Source organism: Parus major, chromosome 1A (assembly GCF_001522545.3).
Source record: "Parus major isolate Abel chromosome 1A, Parus_major1.1, whole genome shotgun sequence".
In the NCBI taxonomy this organism is placed as follows: domain Eukaryota; kingdom Metazoa; phylum Chordata; class Aves; order Passeriformes; family Paridae; genus Parus; species Parus major.
Window position 1 is genome coordinate 68854593 of NC_031773.1, and position 20363 is coordinate 68874955.

The 20363-nt window shown below is 44.2% G+C and overlaps 1 protein-coding gene across 8 annotated transcripts in view; it reads right to left on the bottom strand.

The window, feature by feature from the left end:
• Window positions 1-1346: 1346 nt before the first annotated feature.
• ADIPOR2 (adiponectin receptor 2) overlaps window positions 1347-20363 on the bottom strand; it is a 44302-nt gene continuing 25285 nt past the window's right edge. For 6 of the 8 annotated variants that reach the window (XM_015627803.3, XM_015627807.2, XM_015627804.3 and 3 more), the window contains exons 3-8: window positions 10651-10770; window positions 8689-8860; window positions 8075-8261; window positions 6852-7039; window positions 5456-5649; window positions 3358-3970 (exon numbers count right to left, since the gene is read on the bottom strand). In XM_015627803.3, coding sequence (XP_015483289.1) covers window positions 3839-3970; window positions 5456-5649; window positions 6852-7039; window positions 8075-8261; window positions 8689-8860; window positions 10651-10770 — 993 coding nt within the window. In that variant the 3' untranslated portion in view covers window positions 3358-3838. Of the gene's footprint in view, window positions 3971-5455; window positions 5650-6851; window positions 7040-8074; window positions 8262-8688; window positions 8861-10650; window positions 10771-18866; window positions 18888-20363 lie in introns of those variants that run through there. The other 2 variants (XM_015627809.1, XM_015627801.3) reach the window with 2 other exon arrangements.

A 20363-nucleotide genomic window follows, 5' to 3' on the forward strand; every position in this document is an offset into this window, starting at 1 on the left:
CTGGGGCTGCCCCATCCCTGGAAGTGTTCAGGGCCAGGAACTGAAACTATGTGATCTTTAAGGTCCCTTCCAACCCAAACCCTCCTGTGACTCTGATAAGCTCCAGCTGGCAAAACAGCTCCGTGCTGTGACCCAGGAGTGCTGGGCTCCCATCCCACTATCCCTGCCCAAGGAACCAACCTTCAGTGGTGAACAAGGAACTGCTGACCCTGCAAGGCTCTCCCAGCAGCTCCCAGGTCACAGTGGGCAGTTCCCCCCTGCATTTCTTGGCTGCTGACTGCTCCAACAGCTGGAGATGACCAGGTGAGATGTTCTCCACGGGCACTCAAAGTATTCCTTCTTCAAGAGCAACATGCACCTAGGAATTACCACATACAGTCTCCAAGGAACTGATCTTTTTAAGCCACTTCATCCAAACCACATTAGTGCTCCACACTCCTGGAAATCAGCCTGGAGAATCTCAGAATTCCAGGCAGATACAGCAGCACTGTGCAGCAGGAGGGCTTGGTTCAAACACAGTGCTTTGATGCCAGGAAAGGGTAAAAAAAAAAGAAAGGGAGGAAGAACTCAATTTTGCCTTTAACAGCTTCAACTAAACCAGTCAGTGCCTCCATCCTGATCATGTACTTCATTTATCTCCAGCTTGACAGACAGTCAGGCAATGGCCCCAGACACTCACCTTGACTGCAGCACTGGAAACAGAATAAACCCAATTCACATTCAAATGTGGCAGCTACTTTTAATGTAATTTGCGTGAAATCTGATCCAAACATCCTCCACGTTTCTTGAATTTGCTTTTCATTAAAATAAAAGTAATAATAATGGTAATAATAGCCCATGCTGAGACATCCATGGAGCTGCTGAGGTGATCAGCAGGAGCTCTCTCTCACGAGTCACTGCAGAACGCTGACCTGGAGGGAGTGAAGGAACTGACATAAAGCAGAGCATAAAGCACAGCTGGGCTGGGGACACCCACAGCCCCAGAGCAGCATTAGCTGTTCCCTTTCCAGGCAATTCCCAGATATCAACCAACAGCAGAAGACCCCACTGGGCACAGGCTGCCCTGGCCACCACCAGCCCCTCTCCCTGCCCAGTCAAAGCCCACTCGTGCCAGCCCCTGCTCAGTGGGAGGAGTTCAATCCTTCACACAGGATGGGAGGCGCTTCCTGCCCACCAGGAATTGAAATCCAAACTTCCTGACCTTCTTTTCTTTATCTCAACTCACCTAAAATTTTGCCCACAACCACCAGTCTCCAGCAATGACCCTTTCTTCCCCCCAGCTCTTGTGCTTTGCACCCTTGTCCCCTCTTGCCCACACAGTGCAGAAAGACCCGGACCAGACAATAATCAATTTGGTTCTTTTATTAGCAGAAGTTAAGAATACAGCAAGTAATAAGATCCCATCTTATATGGAACCATCACCAGAGTCCCCAGCCATCAAAACCCCAGAATGTGCTTCATTGCTTCCAACAGTAAGCAATTGTTAAAAAGAAATATACTGAACAAGGCCACTATTTAATGGGGAAGGAAAGAAGCTGTAGGTCCTAACTATTCTATGGCAATAACCTGCACACAGAGCAAGCAAGCCTCTGACTGCTGAGAGTAAGGCATTCAGGTGCCAACCTGGGAAGAGTTCTCAGCAAAAGCTACAGAAAAGTGCACAGCTAGGTTGTTTTTATTGGAACACACAAACTTCTTGAACAGAGAGACTGACTGGGTTAAGAATAGCAGGTGGAGTACTGTGTTTTTGTAATAGCTCTGTGCTGCGCAGGACCAGGTTACAATCACCCTTGGAGGAGTGAACGTGGGATGATCCAGGATGGAGGCTGCTGCTTCTGCTGGTACTGTTCAGAGGTATCCCAAAGCACCTTCCAGCCAGCTCTGCTTCTGATATGCACCCACAGCTCACACACAGCTCACACACAGCACGCTGCCTCCAGGCACCTCCCCAGCCTCGGCTGGGACGCCAGTGCTGCCAGCCCTTACACCCAAGGTGATACTGCCCTTCCTCACTTCACTGCCACAGACCTGGCACCAGCTAACTCCAGCCCTGCAGGCACCCAAGATGGGGATCCTACTGGGAACTCTGCAGCTGACCTTGCTCTCACAGGCTTTACTCCACTCCAGGGCTGAAGCCTTAATGCCCACTCAGCTTTAGGAGGGGATCATGCTCCTACTTGACTCCATCAGACAAAGCAACTCCCCAAAACACACTGTGACATCCAGGCTGTGGGAAGATCTTTGCAATCCATCTCTTCTCTCAAAGAATGCAAACTGAAATTTGAGGGAATCTAAAAAAAAACCAAAACCACCCCACACAACAACCAACAACCCTTTACCTTCCTTCCCTGTGAAACACTGCATGCTATGAGCTGTTTAACTCATCTGTGAGAGAGGTAATTGCTCTGAATTTCCAGCTAAAGCCTCTGAGCAATACCTGTGCCATAACAAACAAAATGTTCACGTTTCACCTTCTGACTCCAATGATTCTCCTTCAGTCTGGTTCTGACTGGGCTCCAAAGCTCAAGCTACATCCATTACACAGGAGAAGGGTATTTGCCTCCCTTTATATAGGAGGTGTGTCTGCTCCACAGCAATCCAGCTGAACTCTCAGGTTGAGGCTTAAGAAATACCAGCAGTCCCACTGCTAAAGCACAGATGGAAAGCAGACCCAAGGACAGAAAAAAATAAAGTAAAATAAAATAAAAGGAACTGCACTGGGCTGGTTAGGGATCTATTCCTCCTACAAGAGAAACCTGCAAACTGCCTTGGCATGTGGAGCCTGACACACAGGATGCTCATGTGCCCGAGGTGTGCAGTGCCTGCTGAGTCCTGGAGCACACAGCTTCCTCTTTCCAGCCCCTCTGAACCCCACCTCTGTTTCCCCTGACGTGCTCAACGCTCTTCTGACCAGTCTGTTACCATCATCCCTCAGAGCAAAGGAAGCAAATGGCAACCATCCTCTCCTGGGGGCCTCTGGGTGTAGGCAGGCACTGATGGAGTTGGACTGTTTGCCATTTCACTGCAGGATCCATCATCCCAAAGCTCCCCCTGCACACGGGCTGGGAATGCAGCAGCTGCACCTTTCCAGTTACCTGAGCAGATCCACTTGCTCACACTGTGATTGCTCCAGCCTTCACAACCCTCGTGTACATGTCCTGAACCTCCTCCAGGTGCTGGCCACGACCCCACCTTGCCCAGGGCACGCTGGCCACCAGGAAAATCTACAGGCCCGGCGTGCTTCACTCCTGGGAATTTTACCTGGTCCTCCTGCAATCGTTTATTTTGTGCAAAATTGAAACAGTGTGTGGTACTTGCATGTTGCATTCTTTACAAAAACCCTTTTCCCCCCACCCGTTGTTTAAAACATTTATATAAATTTTATTTAAACAGAAAGTTAGAAATCTTATTTACAATTTGTTTTTCTCCCAAAACAGCATCTAAAATCAACGCCCGAACCCTCCAAGAGGATATAAATTTAACCTTGACTTTTTTTTTTCATTTTTTTTTTAAAAAAAAGGAAACTGCTAAGCTATCCCTCCCCAATTCTACAAATAAATATGGCATTGAACAGAAGCCGATTTGGAAAGGGTCCTCTGTAGCTCAATCTGTAGATCCCAAGAATAAATTAGGTTTTCAGAATTTCCTGGTCTTCAAATTGATTTATTCCATTGCTTGAGGTATAGAATTTTATCTTGGTTAGTCAGAATCCCCATGAAGCTCCACGCTTCATCAGCTGAAACTTGGATTCTTCTTAGGTATTCCTTTTGCTAAGCCCGGACGCTTCACCCGTGCCGGCGGCTCTCTTTTGGTTGTGATCTGGGGCTGAAGGCTGCTCCTACTGCATCCCCTCCTCCTCTGTGCAGCCCCCTCCCACCGTGAAGCGGAATTCCTGCAGGTTGGAGACCCCATGGAAGTGCACGAAAGCGCCGGCCACGACGAACACGTGGAACAGCTGGTGGGAGTGGAACTGCGGGAAGGAAACACCTCGGGTGAGCCCTGCTGCCCCCCGAGCCCCTGTGCAGCTGAAGTACACAGTAACACAGTGCCTCTCAGTGCCTCTCAGTGCCTCTCAGTGCCTCTCAGTGCCACAGCTGCAGAGCTCTCCAGGCTGTGTTAAAGCCCACCCCTCTGATATTTCAGCAAAATAATCCAATTCTCCGCACACACACGCGTCCCCCCCTTCCCTTCAGAGTCATCTGAACCAGCTGGTCCACCAAAAAATGTGCCACAAAACTGCTGTAACTCATCTTTGCCAAGGGTTTTTTTCAGATTTTGTTTCAGAACCTTAGGCAAAAGGCTTAAGCAGGACACTTTTAAAACCAGTTCCTCCACAAGACAAGCTGGTGGTTCACAGACAAAAAGGGTCCTCTCACACAGGTAACAGCTACAAACTCTGCTCTGGTCACAGGCAAAAGTTTTACTAAGTGGATTCTGCATGCTGGTATTTTATTTCTCTACCACAGAGAAACAGAACAGAAAAATGTGGTATTCTATTAAAACCTAGAACCAACTGGATGTTCTAAATAAATGCCCAGGATGTCACTGGCCAGAGCAGAGCAGAATGAAACTGTGAGGGAGCTACATGACAAAGCATGCCCTTGTCTGAGGGAAGCCACACCAACATGGATAATGCTCCTGAAATATTCCTACAAATGTGGATTTGCAGGCTTCATGGGAAGCTTGGAAAAGAGTTGGTGTCACACCAGTGCTTTTGGAGCTTAGCTCACCATAGTAACAAACCCAAGCAAGCTGGTGCTGAGCACAAGCTGCTCAAACAGCCCAGGTCTCATCCTCACTTCTGGTCTTCTTTTGGGATCTTAAATTGTACTGCAAGTACAGTGGCCTTCCAAAGGTCCCCTTCCCCTCATCTCTACTCTTGCTCCACCCAGCTCCTTTCCTTACATCTTCCTCAGGTATTTCTCCTCCAGTCTTCATGATTCTTTCCCTCACACTGAGTTTCCCCCACCCACCCAATCACTCACCCTACAATCCCTTCTTCTGGGCCAGAGATCCCCCCTAAGCCTACCATCTCTGTCCAGCATTTTCACTGGCTATGCAAGACGAGGGGCCAGACATGGGGAAGAACACACTGAACATCACTAACCACGTACTGCTCTGCACAGAAGGTAAAGATGTGTCTTTGCAGCATCCTCAACGCACACACACACACACAAAAATGTCTGCAGTTCCTCACCCATCTGTTAAAGCTATCCAGAAATGTCCTGAGGTGAATCTACACACCTCAGACCAGGCAGGTTGTGCCAGCTTGGGAAGAGAGGCACCAGCTAAGCCAGGCTCAGAGAGCCCAGAGCCGTTCAGCCCCTGAAGACCTATTGCTTGTGGTGCAGCAGTGTGATACTTGCAATAGGAAAACATTGACACAACATCCCTCAGGCTCAAGGGGAACCAGCTTTCAACTTGGTCTCCTCATCCAGTCACTCAGTAGACTCACCCAGATGTCACACTTGCCAGGGAAGAATCTCTCCGGGATGCGGGCAGCATATAGTGCAGCACCAGTGATGTACAGGCATGCCATGAGTGCCAGCCAGCCTATCTGCCCCATTGTGGCTGCTTTCAGGAGCCCCTCAGAGATGACAAAGTGCAGAGTGGGAATTACCCCACTAAGACCCAGACCTAGAAATACTCCTGGGAGGTAAAGAAAATGCGGGAGAGTCAGGTTTGAAGGCAGTGGCGGCAAAGGGAGACAATGAAAACACAAAAGCTACGGAAGGAAAACTCAGTATTTGCCAAAGCGGCAGAGAGGTGACAGCTCCTGAAGCTGCAGGTCCCCAGAAGAGATTTACTGGAAAGGAAGCTAAAGAATGCACAAACTTCCTTCACAGACCAGAAGCTACTCAGCTCTATGTCCCAGCAGATAGCTGGAATGTTTCATTTACTGAGTGAGCCTGCCAGCTCCAGTGTAGGTGAGGCCAGTTCCTGCTCTCAGCCTGTAGAGGGAACTGAGACCACACAGACCGAGCCTCACTCCAGCACAACTGCTCAAGAGCAAGACAAGGAGACACAACAAAGAGATTGTTTATCATGTTCTGCACAAGCACCCCTAGCAAACAGAAAAGCAGCATCAGTGCTCATCTGATCTGCCATGTAAGAGAACACTGTTTACTTGTTTGGATTTTAGCAGCAAGGACAGAAAACTTGTAAAAACAGTGGGCATGGTGAGGGGGAATATTCATGTCCCATACAGAGATTTTAAGTTTGGCAAGCTGAATGCTCTGAAGGTACCCAAACCTGTCCAGGAAATCTAGATTTATTGTAGACAGCACGTGCAGGTTAAGAAATAAGAAATATTACTATTCAACCCAGCTGTGTGCACATTCCATAGCTGCCCCCTAAAGCTCTCTTTCTTCCTACCTCAAAATGTGAAACCAAATCTGGCTTTGTTCTTTTGATGATGTGGAGAGAAAAACAGTCTTTATCTCAAATCTGTGTTTTATCCAGGCAAATCATTCAGATTAATACAATCATTCAATGATTTGCTAATGTTATAAAAAAAGCACAAGCACTACAAGTACACATCCACACACCAAGCAGTCAGCTGTTTTTTGAGAAAGCAAAGTTGCTAGATGCAGCTAGCAATCCTTTGCACCACCTTTCCTACTGCACGTGTTACTGTCCATTTCAGGAATGCACTTTTAAAGGACTTGCACCAGCCCTTATCTGTGCATTCAGCTGGGTACAATAAATGCTGAAAGAAAACCCATCAAGCTCCCAATTCAAGAATATTAAGTCTATAAAATTAAGCTCTCTAAAGTCTTCCCAAGGTGCTTTCTCCAAGTAGGAAGCAGGAAAGACAGTCAAGAAGCAAAACAGTTAAGTTCAGGTCTTACCTGCCCTTACACCCCGGTATTCAGGGGTGGCAAACATGTCCCATTGTGAGACAATTATGGCTGCAATGCCCAGGACACAAATCACAATCAAGTAGATGAAGCAAGGCTGAGGGTTGCAATAGAAGGAGTAGTACAGCCATGGTACAAAGCTGCCCATTATGAGGAGTGCAATGCCAGAATAATCCAGCCTAGAAGAAAACAAAAATCAGTGTCATAAGAAGTGTGAACCTTTGGAAATCCTCACACCCACACACTCTTTAGCCTGCTTCTCACTGCAACTAAATTACTCTCACAATTGCAGCTAAGGGCCTGTGGCAGCTCTTCCACCTCCAGCAATGGAATACCTTGACAGCCAGCCAGGAAGGCCATTTTTGAGACAGGCACCAGCACTACCTTCAGCAGCCTTTAGACCAAAGCTTTCTGAGGAAAGCTCACATTTTTAGCTTCAGATGAGGAAAAAAAGCAGTGCAAGAGCCCTCTAACAACAGGGCACACAGTATGCTCTGAGAACAGAGCCAAGGCAAACACTTCAGTATCTGACAAGTGTGAGTTAGCTGGGCATCAGCTTCAGTGACCACAGTGGAATAACGCTGCAATTCTTCAACCATGCCAGTGTGAAAAAGGAAATCCACAGCCCCTGCTTTTTACCACACCCTGACTAAATACTCCTGCAAAAGTTGATGGAGTTAATTTTTCAGATGGGGATTTTAACTGCTGGGCTACTTAGAGGTGGTCTTGCAGATTACAGAATCCTAGGTTGAACAGCCTTAGGAAATACCAGATATTCAGCAGCCAGCCAAAAAGAGAGCGTGCAGTACAACTAAAAGACCAAGACTCTTGCTACCCACTGTGGAACTGTCTTACATAAGTTTAAGGTTCAAAGTTAGTCAGAGCAGCTGAAATGACAAGAAGTAATGGTTGCACTAGAAATTCAAAGTCCTGCAAGTAAGCTCAAGGTGTATTACTTACAGCAGCAAGATGCAAGCACATGCCTGCCAAACAGCAGAAAATGATGGAGTTTTAAGACTCAAATGACAGCACAAAAACTCATGCTGAAACAAACTATAATTAGAAGAAGCTGCATTAAATCTCTGCTCAACTCTGTTCCAAAGTACATGCAGTCATGAAATGAACAACTCCCACACTGGGGCTCCAGGCACAAACCCCAGGCCTGTTTTCCCACCTGTTTCCTATTTGGCCTGCCCTGTTCTCCAGGCACTTACTTGGAGAAGAGCCGGGAAACACCTTCTGAGTGGCAATAAACTGTGTGGAAGAGCCATGAGAAGGAGAGGCAGAGGATGGCTCCCAGGAAGAACAGCCCAACAACCACTTTCTCCTGCACAGGTGCTACGAAGGACATGTTTGGCCGGAACATGTAGAAGATTCCCAGACAAAGGAAGAACACGCATCCTGCAAAACAGCAAGGCAGAGAGCTGTCAAGTCCATGCATACTGAAAGCTTTTCTTTCTGCAAGCATCACCACTCCCCTTCAAGGCTCTCACAAGTTGAAACTGCTCAGAAAAGATGCAACTTAAGTGTGTTCCTGTGGCAAGAAATGCAATCCCAATTAACACCTACACACTTGGGAAAAGAAGGATCTAACAGTATTTCATTAACAATTAGGAAATGTTTCATGCATGGGTTTGTATGCCATGCCATAATTGATCAAGTCCCATCCATCTGTGATGGGATAAAACTAGGAGAGAGATACCAAGCTGCTGATTTAGCAGGTTCCTAGTGACAACCCAGCAGCCCCTTCTATCTCTCTCTCTTTTCTTTGAGAGCAACAAAACCGCTGGATGAGATTTAGGATCAGATTAAAGCAAGCTGAGAGTACCTAGGAGATGTGTCCAGATGTTGCCAGTCTCTGTGTGTATTCTGAAGATGCTCTTGAAACAAGCCCTGAAGGAAGGCATGGGTGGTCTGTGTCCATGCAGCAGGTAGTCATTGTCCTTCAGCCAGTCGGGCAGAACGTCGTGGGGAATGACTCTCCATCGGCCCTCCCACACCTAGGGGTTCAAAGAGTGTTGTGAAACACAGGGAAAGAGCTCCATCACTGCATGGAAATAGTCAGAAAACCTGTTTTAGTGACAGTGCTGGAGTTAACCTGTGAGTACAGTAAAGAGAAGAGAGCTGATGGAATATCTCTGGGGAAATATCATGCTAAAGTCACTGTTCCCAGCTCAAAATGAGCTGCACCATCAGAGAAGGAAATACTTCAGCATTCCATTGGACAGGAAGGATACTGGGCATCTTTACTGCTGATGGAGAAAGAACATTTAATTTGCTTCCCTGTTCTGTTCTTTCACAGGCCATCTTTTCCATTTCACTGAAGAAGCCCACACCTAGCTGTCTCAAATAAATACATAAATAAGCCTGTTCCTCCACCCTGACTGCTAGCACCTGGGGGAGGCTAGCAAAGGCAGCTATCCATTAACACTGAGAGGGGCCAGAGAGTGTGAAAGGGTGAGAGCCCAGCAAGAAGAGTCCAACCCCTTATTCAGGTTGGGCAAAAGATGCTCCCAAGCTCACAAATCACAACCAAATCGTGACAGAGCAGTTAAGGCAACACTCAGGACTCTCAATTCCATGTGATTTCTTCTTGAAAGGGAGAGAGGGGGTTTGTGCACAGAGCTGTTCCTGCAGCTGGCTCCAGAGGAAATGAGTGTGCACAGATGTTCCCAGCACTGCTTCAGTGACACAAGGCACAGGGAGGCTTCAGTGTGGCAGCACCAGCAAGGACAGGGGGAGCAGGGAACTGCTTTATGTACCGGGGCTGTTTCTGCAGGGCTCCGTGGACTTGCTGGCTGGCTAGAGTTACAGGAGCAAGGCTGAAGGTTCCTGAAACACTAAGTTTAAAAAAGCTACATTCTTATTTCAGTTTCAACAAGAGCCCAGGGTTTTTAAATCAATTCTCCACACTCATGCGTGGAAGCAAAACAAAGCTATCCAGAATAACCAGCCCAGTTAAAGACTGGGTTCTTAAGTACATTAAACAAGAAAATAGCTGGTTTAGTTCATGAACAAAAAATGTGAATTGAGGTAGAAACAGAAGGAGGTAATTCATTTTACACAATACATCCTATAAAACATTTTAAAAGAGGCAAAGATACAGAGTAAAAAAAAAAAATAACCAACAAAAGCAAAAAACCAAAATGACCCACACACAAAAGACCACCAAGTAACTCAGGTCCCTCTGTAAAGCGGTTCACAAAACCAGCAGGAACCACTGTATAAAGGGGCAGCATTCCTTTCAGAAAGGAGGGCCAGGGACTGACACAGCCCAGTGGCTCTAAAAAGTAGCAAAAATTGAGCCAAGGTCAACAATTACAAAATCTACAATAGATTTACTTAGGTATGGTTTCAATATGGCATTGCTTTCAAGTCAGGGACAAAGCTTATTCCACAACAGATGTAAACGGTGCTGGAAAAGCAAAATATTTGCAAATCTGAAGAAATCTGGTCAAATGACCTTGTAAGTCAAAGTGCCTTGAACCAGAAGGCTTTTGTTCTGCTTTGTACTCACAGGTGTTTCTCAAGGGACACACCTGAGTTGCATGATCAGCTCTGGAGTCTCAGTTGTGAATCCCTATTGTTCCACGCTCTGCAATTTAATCCTGAATGACAGACAGGTGCTGAGGAAGTGCAGCATTGCTGCTTAGAACACAAGATGCCCATTTGGGGGAGTGAGAACCTCCTCTCCCTCACATTAGCAGTGCAGTTGCTCCAAGTAGAGCCTCCTGTCCACTGGAGCTTCCTAAAAAAAGAAATTACTTCAGCAGTTTCCACGTGTCCTTACCTTACACACAAATTCTTCCATTCTCTCCATAGCATGGTGGGCTTGTAGAAGGGGTGACATTCCCATAAAGCCTTCATCCTCTTGAGGTGGTTCATCATTGTGTTTATTATCCTCAGAACACTGGAGGGGAAAAAAAAAAAAAGAGAAAATGCTTTGTAGAAAGATGAACAGAGGAAGGCAATGTTGTTTTCCATACAAAACTATGAACTGAGGTCTTGGCAAATAAAGAAGTCTCTCCTTGCACGGCACTGAGAAAAGAATTCAGAGGAGCAAGCAAAGAAATGATTACATTCTTAGGTACCTGAGAACAACTCACATGTCTAATCCATTCTGCATATGTTTCCAGCAGGTTTGGGAGCCAGCAGTGCTCCTCTAAGTCACGCTTCATTAAATCCCAGATATGGAGTCTGAGGCTTGCAGCCTTCCCACCTCTAGGGAAGGATTATTCCCTATTTTGTGTTTCAATGTCACTGTGCCGGTGTTAATGCCTCTATAATGGATCTGGCATTTCAGGGTAATAAAAGGTAAGCCAAGGAGAGGAATCCCTTTACCTTGTTAGAAATGTTTTACCTCAATTTGCAGTCCAAATCTGAAAATCTATTCTGTTTAACTGACACTTCTCTTCAGCTTCTAATCCAGTACTGGAATTAACTCATTCATTTGATTTTTCAAGGTAATTCAGAAACTACTCTGAAACTTCTGCCAGTTAGACAAAGGCAACTTATCAAAGAAAAGCACTAACAGGGATCAGAGTTTTAAGCAAAGTTCAAACAAAGAGAAACATCCATATCCTCAGGATGTACCAAGAGAATTCCAAAAAGGAAAATTAAAATAATCCTCTGAGCTGGGATATCAGGCTGGTACACATCATTAATAACTTTACAGGAACAGTTTGCTAGTTCTCTGCTCTATCATGACTTATCACATCATCTGCATATTTTGATTCACTCTAGCTTCCCATGGAGGAGAAAAGCAGGGGGCCATGGAAGTTCTGCATTCCTGTTTGCTTCCCACCATGCTCATGGCCCATCAGAGACTCCAATCAACACTTCAGCTTCCAAGACAAACAAACTGGAGGAAGCTGGGAAGGAGAGAAGGAGCTTTTTGCACCTTTCAGACTTAATGCAGAGAGCTGCCATGCACCCCATGGCCACACCAAGAGAGCCCCACAGCCAGCACTGGTTGAGACTGACCTCCTCCAGATATCCCACAACACTTCTCCCCCTCCTATTCCCATACCATGGTTAACAACTTAAAAATCTAGGTGATGTATCAATAATATCACCCAAATGACTGAGAATAGAGTATATAACCTCACTTTATCTACAAACTCTTGTCAGTAATGTTCAGATTAATGCCCTGAACTTTCACAACAGGGATGGGAGCTGGCTGTGCATTTGTCCCACATCACAGCTCTCTCCTTGGTGTCAAGCCTTAGTAACTATTTCTATCAAGTAAACTCAAAAAGCTGCTTAAAATTCTCATTTTTGAATAAATAAAAGGAGACATCTTCCAGCCTACAGTGAGCTATCCAGAGCCTCCAATGCTTTTTGGAGTTTTGATAGAGAAATTACATGTTCATAACCTGTTTTGTACCCAAGCCTTGCAGTAGTCACTGAAGATTCATCTTTCAAAGAGGTCCCATCCCAGTTCTTGACCCAATTTTGCTTACCCAGAATGCAATTTCTGGTATGTAATACACAGTACACATCCTTCAAGTTTTATGAATGACCTCACAATTGTCCAGGAAAACTTGATTGCCTAAACCAATTCTTTTAAACCCATGTCCCTTGTACTTGTGTCTATTCACCTTCATTTATCATTCCAGTGAACAACTCCTCGGAACAATATCTTGTATTTTACAGCAATGACTGATATATTGACCAGCTCTAAGCAGATTCTCCAGCAGAAAAAGGCAGCATTAAATACACTCACTCTGCCTAGCTTAGCCCATTAGTGCTATTCAGAAAGGCACCAGGCAACAGAAAGATGCAAATAGGTCTAATATCCTTCTAAAATAGGCATAATTCCTGTTAGGCACAGGAATAAAAAGCCAATTTGGTTTCATTCTGACTCAACAACATTCACTGACATTACTTCCCCACACTGTCAATTTGACTGCCTTTTGCTGCTAATGGAGCTCTCCAGGACTCTCAGTTTTCAATATCATAAATAATTAACTCAAGGTCATAGAAACACAGAATGGGCTGGGTTAGGAGGCAGCTTTAAAGATCAACTAGTCTAAGTGCCCTGCCATGGAGGCATGGAGAAGATGCTCATGATAGTCTGCACAATTTAGAAGCCAAAGCAGCCTTTGGTTTCCCAGAGCATACCTTATGGAAAAGCAAGGCTGGCCTTTAAGTTCCAGGGCATTTGACAGAAGCAGCACTGCTGTGCCTTTTAGCTACTCCAGAATTCCCTCCCCCAGCAGCACACAATAACCAGCTCAAAAGGGGTGAACAACTTAGTAACCCTCAATTTACACAACTGGGTGGACTGAAGGAAAAAAAGGTCCCTTATGGAATCAAAGCCTGTATTCATTGCAGTCTGCCCAGTGACTCAGTGCCAAAAAATGTTCATTTCCCTCTCTGCACATACTCCCAGTTTCTAGAATGATGGGAAGGCTTAAATTTGAACAGACTGTAAAGCTTGAAGAGCACAGCTATTTCTGAGCTAGTCCAAAATCTTTGCATTTTGGCCATGTGCCTACAAACAAATCATTACTGAGCTTCTTTTGGTGATAAAAGGAATTCATCTCATATACACAGTCCAGATTACTGCCAAAAAATGGAATTGATTTTACTATCTCCTTCCTGCCATTAAACTGCAAAATTAGCATTCAAGGGAAGAAAACTAAAGCTCAACTTCTTAGTCCTTTTCTTGCTAAGGAGGCAAAAGGAGGCCTGTTCTGGAACACCCATCCTCCCTTGACTCCTTCCCAAAGTCTCTTTGGGAAGAACAGTAAACTGCGCTTGTTGAAAGCCAGAAATCTACAGGGCAACACCAACACCAGTTTTCACTTGGAAATCTGAAGGAGTCTGTTGACTTCCAGACCTTCAGGCAATGACTGAAAGGAAAGAATACCACTCTTCTGCTTAGGTGTATTGTAACATTTCCACTGTGACTAGCTCCTTCATACCTCAGGACTCGTGTATTTTCTCCTCTTCAGCTGACTGTATCAGAAATTCACGAGTAATTCTAGACCATAACAACATAAGCAAGCACATTCTTTTAGGATGCACTCCCAACTATTTCTAAGTCCTGCCCACAGGATCACATTTTGAAATTAGAAACATATTGGGTAAATAATATCACTTGCCTAAGTCTGTGCAAGAAATGAGAGTCCAGAAGAAAACTCTGATACTCCACTCCCACTTTTAATGAGCTGTGGTATATCCTAAATTAAGTGCTTCAAGAATAACTTTTGCCTTTGTAGTTTCTAGCCCATAGGCCGAAGGGATTTTCACTAGGCTGATGTTTCAGATGTTTTTACATCATCTAATTTACTCAACTTCTTTCAAAGCATCTCAGATTTGACTAAATAATTCTGTGAAGTCTCCAGAGCATCTTAGAGCATCTTTAGATAAACCCCCTGGTTTGTACCAAGCAAACTTGTTACAATCAGCAGTTGTCACTCTTCTGTTGAACATGTGCAGCAATGCCTACAATCAGTGTTTCACATAAATCAAGAATCATGGCTCTGGATACTTACACTCTAAAAGGTCTGGACACTTAATTCTATGGAAATGCCAAGCAATTGTTGCAATTTCAATCCTACTCCCTTTGCAAATTCACAAAGTATTAAAGCTGTTAGAAACCAGTACAGGTACCTATGAGATGGAAATTATCCAGCAGATGTATAAACACAAGCTGAGCTGAGTAACAGTACCAGAGAATAAAATAAATCTGAAGGACAAGTGAAAATATCCAGAGGAACCAGCTTTACTGGTTTATCCATACTCACTCTATTTTGTGAAGCATTACAGCTTCTTTTGTGATAACAGTGGCAGACAAGAATGTAAAGGAAAAGGTAGAAATCAGACTTAATTATATCACTTTGTACAGAGAACCAGGCAACACACTTCCAGGGACAGATCATCACCAAAACAAGAATTCCAGAGCATATTTTGGAAGGGATCAAAAAGCTTTAATACCAAACCCAAGACCTAGAGCATCAGAGCAAACAAAGAGCGAGAAACCCAAGAGCTCAATTGCACAGTGCTGATCATTAACAGTAAAATTTCACTTTTATAGCAATGGCACAAAAGGTAAAAAAAAGTTTACATTTAGCACAAGAATTTCTTGTTTGAAAGCAGTCCAAAAATGTCAGATCACATAGCCAAAGATCCTGTTACAGAGAAAAGAGAAGTAAAACCTGCTCTAGTAAATGCAACATACTTCTCTTGTCTACTGCAACAGCTTATCCTTCTCACTCAGACTAACAGTTTCTATACTATCACTCTCAAACCTGTTAACAGACACACTGTTTAATAATGTCCTTACTATGGAAAAGCCTGACAGAAGTCAAGTCATAATTGCAGAAAAAGATTCCAGAAACATTTTTCTCACTTTTGACTAAGTTATGTTCAATGGACTTCATGCAAAGTTTATTTTCTGGAGGTCTGTATTTTCTTGATGTCAGTTTAAAGATTTCTAGAAAGTTTCAGGGTTTGCACATGACTGCTGCTTGCACAAGTGACAAACAAGTTCTGGTTCATCACTTCAGAAAGTGTCATCAATGTTGCTCATTTGAGTGTGCAAACTAAAAGACAAATGAAATCTGAATGGAACCACTTTTTTTTACTCTAAAAAGTGGTCATCTTCTCCTTACTCCCAGCTGACCAACACCCAGCCTGTCTCCCAGCAGAGAGCAGCAGCTCCCAGCCAGCTCCCCCCAGTTCATGTACTGGGATCCATGGTCTGGAATATCCCTGTGGCCACTTTGGGACAGCTGCCCTGGCCACGCTCCCTCCCAGCCTCTTGTGCCCCTCCTCACTGGCAGAGATTCTGAAAACCCCTTGACTCAGGGTAAGCACTGCTCAGCCACAATTAAAAACTCAGTGTGTTATCAGTGCTATTCTCACCCTAAATCAAACCACACACCTGTACCAGCTTCTAGGGAGAAAATGAGCTGTGCCAGTGGAAACCAGGACACAACTAGCAAGGGCAATAAAACTCTCCTAAACCCCAGAAAGGGCACAAGCCTTCTGCATTAGAGTTTCTTTCCAGACAGTCATTACTCAGTTACCCAGGAGCCTAACTGACCATGCACATACCTTAATGTAGTATTAAGCTCTAGAGTTAATGAACTCCCATGTCTCAAAGTTCAACTGTCTGTGCTGCCAATTCACCACCAAGATGTCACCAGTGCCCTAAACCTACCACCAGGGGAATTTTCAAAGCATGATGCAGTCTGAATCTGTTCCAATATTCTTGTTTCCTTCAGCTGCTGACAGACACTGCCCCACTCTCTTCTTGATCAGTGAGTGCCCTGACAAAACTCTGTGCCTTGGTAGGGACACAGGCAAGATAGCTCACAAAACCCAAATGTCTTGATTAACACTGAGTCATGGTATATTATATGACATGGTACTTACAGTTTTCTTCTTAAAACTCAAGTTACAAAACACATGTTGCTGCATTTACAATACCACTGTTATCCTCCACATTAAACTGAAGTCACAAAGTCTAGACATGACTCGGAGTTTTTGCTCTTGTTTATCTTGATCTCATCAGATGAATGATTAATAGTGCTTAACATGACATTCAAGTCATTTTATGTTCCTTGGGGCAGCGTGCCAGATTCAGTAATTCGAGAGCTTTCAGCATAATGGCCAAGATACATTCAAGGCTGTAATATAAAAATGTTATTTTTCTAATTGTGGTTCTCCAACATCCCTTTCAGCTGGCCAGATTGGTTTTTTTCAGCAGCAACTCCTCTGTGTCCATTCTGTCAGCTGACCTTTTATCAACCAGCCTTTTGTAAGGGGGAAGCAGCAATAAGTGCTGCCATGCCATTTCTCCTAAGCCTGTTGCACATTTTCCAGAATTTCATCAACTTCTATTCTTTGGGTTATAAGAAATTAACTGGAAATGAACAGCACCATAAAACTTACCCTGACTCCCCCTAATTTCTGCACATACCAAGTTATTTTAAGGTAACAGCTTGTCCTTTAGCATTCACATTCTCCCTGACAAGCTGGTAAACACAGCAACACCACAGTTTCCAAAAGGCTGACTACATCCACCCTCCAAAGCAGGGTGTGCAAAGCTGCCTTTGCTGTCACTGGACCAAAAAAGGTCTTTCATGAGCACAGTGCCAAAAACCCTTTAGGCCTGTTGGTCAAAATGTCAAGTACTTGGAGGTTCCTGGAGTTCAGTGGTTTTCCTTTGTAGGTCACCTTCTTATAAAAGATCCAGTCCATTTAATATAGCACTTGAAAACAGCTTTACACAACTGGTCATGGGTGACTGCTTGCTGGCACTCATTAAAAACAAGCACTAACATTGAAAACTCATTCAGCAAGTAGTCCTAGGACAAAGTCACATTTTGATTTCAGCAGCCTTGCTAGAACACTCTGATTAGAACTAGCTCCCTTGTCCAATATCTTCAGATGGAAAGGGTCTGGAGAATCTCTGAGAAGCAGCAGCAGCAGCAGCTACTGATTTTCTGTCAATGGCCAGGATCTGATGAGGGCCCAAGGCCTCAATGCCCACATGTGCTCAGCAGCATTTTGGGGGTGAGCCTGAAGAAATCTGTTTCTACTGCAGAAAAGTCTCATGTGCCTATTTCTGCTCCTCTGCCATTGTTAATCCTGACAGCAGAAAAAGAAAACAAGCATGCTGGGCTTATGGAAAAAGAAATGCTCTGTTACAAAAATAAACAGAGAGATTGAAAGTGTACTGCTGAACTTAACAGCAGAGTCAATCAATCTGAAACAGTTGGAGGAAGATGCAAGTTAACCCACCAGTTCAACACTATTTTTTCTCTTATATCACTGTAAAAGGTCAACCCCCTCCCCACTGCTGCAGATAGGATCTCCAGGAGAACAAAGGCAAAACCCATGGAATCTAACCCCTGTCCAGGGAAACTGTTGTGCCAGTGAATGATAAACAGAACTACTCCCTCCCTCTCCTAATTTCAACACAGAGCACAGCAAGCAATGGTTACAAAACCTGCTGGCAGGCAGCAAACTCCCAGCACCAGCACTTCCCCTCCCAAAGCACAGAAACACTCCACAGTAATAAAACACAGCTGAATCCAGCTGCAAGGCAGCAGCCATCACCCAGGACAAGTTCCTTGGTACTGCAGTGAGAGTTTCCTGGCACACAGCAGACAAGAGAATGGCCATTCCTACGTGCTGCCAGCCTTCTGGGTATGCAGGGCTGACTGGAGCACCAATTTGCCCTTTCTGCAGATTTTCAAGCTCTGAGAGTCTGTTCATAACCCAGCACATCAGCTGCCAGCGAGGGAGGCTCAGCATCTGAGCAGCTCAGGACTGTGGAGCCTGGAAACCATCTCCATAAATGTGTCCCATTGTCTTCAGACTAAGTGGGAATACTTGGAGATATTCTGCTCTCTGTATCCAAAAATGGTTTTCTGTACAAAAAAATAAATTACTATATTCAAGCACTTACTTCAGTGACTAGCAGTCTGAGTAAAATTCACATTACTTCCAGTTCTCAGAACAGCAAGTGAAGGAGAAATGCAGATGTTAAGATCTTTTGATCTGAAGCAAAATGTCAACCCACATGCTTTCAAAGAAAGAACATTTCTTCCCAAGAGTTGCAGAAATGGAAGAAATGAAGAGGTGATAAAGAAATCTACAGAACATCAACATTTGAACACAATCAGCTTTAAAACAAAAGGAAATGTGCTTTGGTGGGACCTCAAACTTGACCCCAAACTTGCCAGGCCTCTTCCATTCACACTCTACCAACAAAACCTGCAATGAAATGGATGGAGAAGGCAAATGCCAAGATTTCAATCACAATTCCAACAGAAAAATGCCCAACTGAAAAGAAAGCTAAACTGTTTGAAACATGCAAGTAGATTTCCAAAGGATGAAATTTCACACAATGAATTTACAAATATTGGCTCCAGAAAGACTATTCTTAAGACTCAAATGTCTCCCTTTGACCTTCAAGACTTCACCTGTCTTTTTCACCCAGCTGGCATGCACCAGAAAGTCAAGTAGACAATTCAGTTTCCTTACATGCATCCTTCTGCAGTCTGTAGTCTGCTTTTGTAGGTAATTCATAAATAGTTCTGTAACAGAAAAGGCTTTGAGTGAGTTCTATGATTCAATTTAAAAGCCTTGAGTCATTTGCTCACCTTCAATTACTCTAAAAATTCTCTTTTCTACCTGAAATTCTGCTCCATCCTTCTGCCTTCCTCCTTCAAGTCTCTTGGGTATTTATGTCTATAAAGACTCCTGTAGGTACATGGAGACATCATGAAATTTGTCAGAGGTCAACTTAAGTTCTCCTTTCAAAGCCCCAACTCCCTGAGAAGCAATCCAGAGGAGTATTGACCCAAATTTCTTGTGCCCATTCAGAGGACTTGAGGGCTACACAAACCTCCTCCCAGAATCTTAGTGTAGTTTATCAAACACCTCAAAAAAACATGTCTCCACCTTAGGGGCACATTTTGGTGATTAAAGGAATCATCATCATCCCAGCACAGGGAAAAGCCAGGATTGGAACAAAGGCAAAGAAAATGGCTTTTTTGTTTACCTCCAGTCACTGCCAGGTTAAAGTACAAAAGGAAAGAGTCAAGCACAGGGTTTGGGGCTGCATAAGGAGCCCATTGAGCCCAAGTCACATGCACTGGATTGTGTCAGCTTAACAAAGTCACAGTAGGAGAGATTTCTTTAGGAACTACCACTGCTGGAATTACAAAGGCAGTTAAGACACAGAAACTCTGGGACAGGAGAAAGGATGCTGTCCCAAAGGCAAGGCAATCCAGGATGCTACAGGGGGGCAGCACCTGCTGAAACATGCCTTATCAGCACCAGTATAAACAAGAAAAAGAGGTTTAAACAGCTGAAGGAAGGAGAAATCTGCAGCTCACTTGATCCTTTTGTCATCATCTAGTGTTTATCATGCAGACAACTGGTCACTGTTTGTCCACATCACAAAAGGCTCAGCACTCACCTGCCACTACACTAATTTCATGTTTAAAGACAGCAAGATGTGCATCTAGTCCTTGAAACTGGTACTGGGAAGAGGGGATAATCTATGGACATAGTTGCACTCTAGGAGAGAACAGAGGGTTACAGAATAAAACACAGAGTGAGAGGTTTGGGTATAAAGAGGATATTGATGTTATAGGATTTGTATCTTCTCATAGGAATCGTGATAAAATTGGCAGATTAACAGCACTGGCAGAATGATGCAGCTGTGTCATTATCATTATTATTTTGAATAAGCATGTTTAATATGGCTAGTAATTCTTTGCTACATGAATCTACTGAATGCCACAATTTACATAAAGTAGGATCTTTAATTTTTAGCTCACAGCTATTCAAACTTCCCAGGTAGGTTACTGATGTCAGGGTCAAAAGACTCAGAAAAAAGAACTTTTAAGAGTAAAGCTTATTTCTTAATATCAACTTAATTTTCTTAGCAAAAAGATGCTGTATTGCTTATGAGGACCAATATTTTGGCCCATCAAAATTAGAAGTACATATTATGCAATGCAAGCTGTGAGG